Genomic DNA, 5,579 nt, shown 5'->3' with positions numbered 1-5,579 from the left:
TTTTTTATGCCCAAACATACACACTACACACTGACTAAAATTTAAAAAGTGAAAAAGCATAATAGGACCCCTTTAAGTCGTAGTTTTATGATTACTATATGATAACACTTTAAACTATTATAACACTTGAATTAAAGTCATACTGTCGCCAAAAACAACTATCATTAAATTATAATACACAAAAGAGCAAAATACAGACAATTTAGCTATGTCAGGAATTCAGTTAACACTTACCGTTTAACAGTTAAAACCTACCGTTTTGCCTATCAACTCTTGTCTTAAACAATCTACTCAGCGTTTTTAAACGAAATAAACATTAAATAATTAGGATTAAAACATTGAAGGTAAATAAAGTGTTTTACCTGTCAGATCTAAATACCTGTGTACTGCAACTCACTAAAACACGACTACTGACAAACTGCCGGCAAGTAAACAGTTACTATGGCAACGTAAGTTTCAACGCTAGAGGGCGGTAGATGACATTAAGAGTGAAAAATTTAAGGGGGTCTGAATACTTTCCGTACCCACTGTATATACATACATACATACATACATACATAGATATATATATATACATACATACACACACATAATAACACACACACGAACACATACGCATAATTGAGGTTATTTATACACAAAATATAGAAGTAAAATATTACCTTGAAAGGTTGACTAATACCCACAATGCACTGCAAACTGCTGCTGTAATAGCACAGCACACATTCTCCCCCAAGAACTGGAATTTCATCTTTGTTCACGTAAACCTGTGAACAAAGAAAACAGAATTTACTACTCAGTTGCTTATTTGACAAAATATTCGACAGCCTTTAAAGAAACATAGATAGCAAATGTCACATACCTGAAAGAGCTGATCACTGAAAGACACCTGGTCATCCTTCACCCAGGTGTACGTGATATAGTCTGAAACACTTTTAAAACCGACCTGTGAAGTGACAAGCACAAGGTCTATGTTAAAAACACCCTGGATAAAATCTACTTCACAATACAGTATTTTAGTATCACTACTGTAACCATATACGATTATATAGTTAGTTCTATTTTATTATTTGCAGTCTGTGACCTTATCAGAACAGACCACATTTTGGGAACCTCTCTCACCTTATATAAACCGATCCAGTCCCAGGCACTGGAGGGAAAAGACTGAAGAAGGCTGTAGGTTATGAGGGCGTCAAAGTCGGCACTCCACTCTCCTTCAGCAGACACCTGCACCAATGGCGTCTCATACATCTTTTTCAACTAATTGTGGAGAAACAAATGATCACACTTGTAGTATTTTATAGAACAAAAGTGACTATTATTTTAGCCAAACTCCACCTCCCCACCTCCAAGTGGAAGATGCCGATGACAGGCTTATGGTCGCTAATGCCGTACTCCATTTTACTTGTGTAATACTCCTGGCTCAGTTTTAGAGGGAACTCATCTTTATGTTCTTCCTGCAGTTGTTTCTTTGGCTCCTCTTCATTGTGACCGTCTTCATTAGCCTCCTCCGTTGGCGAGGACTTGAGTTTCACTCTCCAGAGAATCCTGTCACACCACGCAGGCTTGCGTTTCTTCCCACTAGCCAATCACAAAGACAGGAAAACAAGTTTAAAACCGTTAATAACATACAATAAAGTTGTTGATTTGAATCCCTTTTCCAGAATTGCACTGCTTTCAACTGGAAGAACATTGGCATGTCTTTCTGTACAGCCATCATTCATTTTATGAAAATGAATTCATGTGGCATGCTTTTATAACTAAGAAAGTCATGTTTGTGTCCAAGTCCCAAACTCCTCACACCAAATACACCCAGGACAGAATGGTGGCATATAGATCTCTCACATGGACACAAAGATTTTTGGGGGCGGTGAGAGAACAGCAACAAATTAAAAAAAAAAAAAAAAACATAAGGATTTAAGAATAAAAACTTGCAATGTCGCTTGTTGTTTGAAATGATAAAATGTGATATACAAATAAATTTGAATTAAACAAAATATTTCTGTAATATTCTAATATAAGGTATAGAAAACAAAATTATTTTAAAGATTTAAATAAATCACTTAAACTAAATATTGTGCAGATAATATTTTTAACATTTGTTTTGGGTTTGTAATTTGACATTAAATATTATATTATATACATATATTATATATAATTTTAATGACATGAAATATATATGTATATGATTAAATATATGATAATATATAATTTACACCACTTGACAAAAAATTTTTTTTTGTCAAAATAAATTAATACTTTTAATCAGCAAGGATGTGTTAAATTGATGGAAATGGAAATAACAAAAATGAAAATATATATTGTTGAACTGATCAAAAATGAACGTAAAAACTTTTAAATTGTTACAAAAAATTCTATATCAAATAAATGCAGTTTTATTTGTATTCATCAAAGAATCCTGAAAAAATGCATCACGGTTTCCACAAAATATTAACCAGCACAACTGTTATTGATAACATTGATGATAATAATAAAAATAGTTTCTTGTGTACCAAATCAGCATATTAGGATGATTTCTGAAGGATCATGTGACACTGAAGCCTGGATTAATGATGCTGAAAATTCAGCTTTGCATCACAGGAATAAATTACATAAAATAGAAAACAGTTCCTCTACATTGTAATAATATTTCACAAAATCACTGTTTGTAATGTATTTTTGATCAAATAAATGCATCCTTGTTGACCAAAGGAGACCTATTTAAAAATGTTATATAAAATAAAACTAATCTTATAAACCCCAAACTTTTGAATGGTAGTGGCCTTTATATTTTAGGAAGGGAGTAAATTACAAGAGGATCATCATATTTTGTAGGTCCCTGTGTTTAAAAAGTTTGAAATCAACTGCTCTAAAACACAAGTCCTTGAGTGTCTCTGATGTGAGTTCAGTCACGCTGCATCTCCTTTAGGTCATCAAAAAGCATTTTCACTAAGCGAGCCGATTCGTCCACATGCTTGATGACCGTGTATGTTGCAAAGATCTGAACAGCTGCTAGAACCGACAGCATAGAAACACAGATGACATGATTAATACTTCAACACTTAAACTCTTTGCAACACACAACAGCAGCTATATGTAAACAGACTGGATCTATATGGATGTTATTGGTTTATGTATGGTGCTTCATTTCAGCAGTAGATTAATGGGTGTTACAGGAAAGGGATGGGAGGAACACAATGCACTGGTCTGCATTAAAGTGTGAATGAGGTCTGTCAGCTCTAGGGCAAAGAAAAAGGCTTTCCGCTGCCTGACGGGAGTGCTACAAACAGGGAAAGGAATTATGGTGGAATGCTAGATAAGCAGGGTAGGAAGGTTCAAGTTAAGAAGCACATGGGAATTTTAAAGCTTACTTAAAACCAAACCATGTCTTCTGTACCCTGCAGGGGTGAAAAAGAGCATGTGTGAACATCTGACAGTTCAAAACAGCCCCGGAAGAGGAGCTGCGGGAGATTCAGGATATTATAGTGATTACTATTGCCTTCACTGCTATTTAGGAAATGCACTATAATTGACGTCAACATGAAATTCATTTTAATTCCATAATCAAGTGTGTGTGTGTGAAACAAAATATTCAAAAGAGGACAAAAAGTAGAGCAGAACTTGGTTTTATCCCTCAGGAATTGATAGTATTATGAAAAGTCTCTGGTTTTCTTATGAAAAATGAGGAGAAAAGGAAAGCAATTTCAAAAGCATTAGATTATAATAAAAGATTTTCCTTTGGAATAATGAACAACAATTAAATCATTCACAGTAAGACCAGGAATGTGCATTAAGAAATTTAAGATTAAGATTTCATGTCGACTTTCAAACCAATGACAAAAGAGGACAAAAAGTAGAGCAGAACTTGGTTTTATCCCTCAGGAATTGATAGTATTATGAAAAGTCTCTGGTTTTCTTATGAAAAATGAGGAGAAAAGGAAAGCAATTTCAAAAGCATTAGATTATAATAAAAGATTTTCCTTTGGAATAATCAACAACAATTAAATCATTCACAGTAAGACCAGGAATGTGCATTAAGAAATTTAAGATTGAGATTTCATGTCGACTTTCAAACCAATGACTTTCAAAAATACTGAGAATGAAAGTACGATATACAGCAGGATATAAGTTGTGTCATTTACCTCGTGTCGTAGTCATCTGAGTGCAAATCAAATTTATAGGTGGGCTGAAAGTCTAGAGGTCCCTCTTCAAACTTCTGCAAAGTAGCTTCCTTCTGCTTCATCATGGTGAGCTGGTGAGATATTGGACATGCACAGACGCAAACTAACATTACTGCATAAATTGAGTTACTAATTCTGGAACGGCAGATAAATGATTCATATGTTAGTACATTGTTCATTTACACGTATAGACATTGTTACTACATCTATTGATCAGTACCTGATCTTTAGGCCAAAGAAGATTGAAACGCTGGCTGGTGATGCAGTTCCTTACAAAGAGCATCCCGTGGTCCTCAATACGAAAATTCAAATCCCCAAACCAGAACACCACCCTAGAATGTGTATGCAATAAAGAGCAATGTAGATAAATGATAATGAATAATGACCAAAAATCATACACAGAAGACTTTTATGTGGTTATTATTATTCATGACTGGGACTAACTTGTGATCCAAAATGCGTGGTGTGTTTTTGGTGTCAAAGGTCTGAGCATCTAGAATATACTCGAAGTCATCCACCCTCTGAGAGGCGTAGTTCATGTGGGCGGTCAGGTGACAGTTCAGAAAGCAGAGCATGTGACCGTAGAAAGACAGACGGATGGACACACCTCCTTTATTACCCTTTAATTTTAAGAAAATATAGATGAATTTTCCTGCACAGCCATTTTCATTAGGTTTATTAAAAGTTGGCCTCAAAACTATAACAAAATTGCATTTCCATGGTCTTACCCAGTAGCCGTAGAGTCCTGTGCGGGTGTAAGTGACCTGAATGTCTCTGATAAATGGGGCGTGCTCCAGCTTGGAAAAGAAAAGCAAGAGTAGACCCTGCATCCGTATGGAGGACACCTGAATTGGGCACAATAAATACATTTATATAATTAAATTAAATATTTAAATTATAAAAAAAATTATAATAGATTTAATAACAAATTTTCACTGTAATTATAGATTATATTTATGCATTATAGGTTCATGGTAAGACTTTATTTTAAGGACCAATTCTCAATATTAACTAGTTGCTTATTAGCATGCAGCATATTGGCTGTTTATTAGTATTTATGAAACACATATTAATGCCTTATTTCTGCATGACCATCTTTTAGATCCCATAATCCTATCCCATACCTAAACTTAATAACTACCTTACTAACTATTAATAAGCAGCAAATTAGTTGTTTGTTGAGGCAAAAGTCATAGTTAATAGTTAGCTGATAAGTGAGAATTGGTCCTTAAAACTAAAGTGTTACCAAGTTCATTATACCAAATTTATTATTAATTCATTATAAGTTCCTTAAAGGGGTCCTATTATGCTCTTTTACAAAGTCTTGATTTTGTTTTGGGGGTGTACTAGAAGAGGCTCTCATACTAGGTTGTTCGAAAAACACATTATTTTTCACAT

The 5,579-nt window shown here is 34.3% G+C and overlaps 1 protein-coding gene across 1 annotated transcript in view; it reads right to left on the bottom strand.

The window, feature by feature from the left end:
• Positions 1-456: 456 nt before the first annotated feature.
• Positions 457-5,579, bottom strand: part of LOC107683418 (inositol polyphosphate 5-phosphatase K-like) — an 8,990-nt gene continuing 3,867 nt past the window's right edge. The window contains exons 5-14 of the mRNA XM_016479472.1: positions 4,910-5,026; positions 4,626-4,801; positions 4,402-4,513; positions 4,143-4,252; positions 3,372-3,398; positions 1,347-1,581; positions 1,123-1,260; positions 863-946; positions 663-767; positions 457-462 (exon numbers count right to left, since the gene is read on the bottom strand). Coding sequence (XP_016334958.1) covers positions 457-462; positions 663-767; positions 863-946; positions 1,123-1,260; positions 1,347-1,581; positions 3,372-3,398; positions 4,143-4,252; positions 4,402-4,513; positions 4,626-4,801; positions 4,910-5,026 — 1,110 coding nt within the window. The remainder of the gene's footprint in view (positions 463-662; positions 768-862; positions 947-1,122; positions 1,261-1,346; positions 1,582-3,371; positions 3,399-4,142; positions 4,253-4,401; positions 4,514-4,625; positions 4,802-4,909; positions 5,027-5,579) is intronic.

The sequence above is a fragment of the Sinocyclocheilus anshuiensis genome, unplaced genomic scaffold (genome assembly GCF_001515605.1).
Source record: "Sinocyclocheilus anshuiensis isolate Anshui unplaced genomic scaffold, SAMN03320099.WGS_v1.1 scaffold1170, whole genome shotgun sequence".
Taxonomy (NCBI): domain Eukaryota; kingdom Metazoa; phylum Chordata; class Actinopteri; order Cypriniformes; family Cyprinidae; genus Sinocyclocheilus; species Sinocyclocheilus anshuiensis.
The sequence above is the reverse complement of the archived record's forward strand: the minus strand, read 5'-3'. Positions and strand labels throughout refer to the sequence as shown.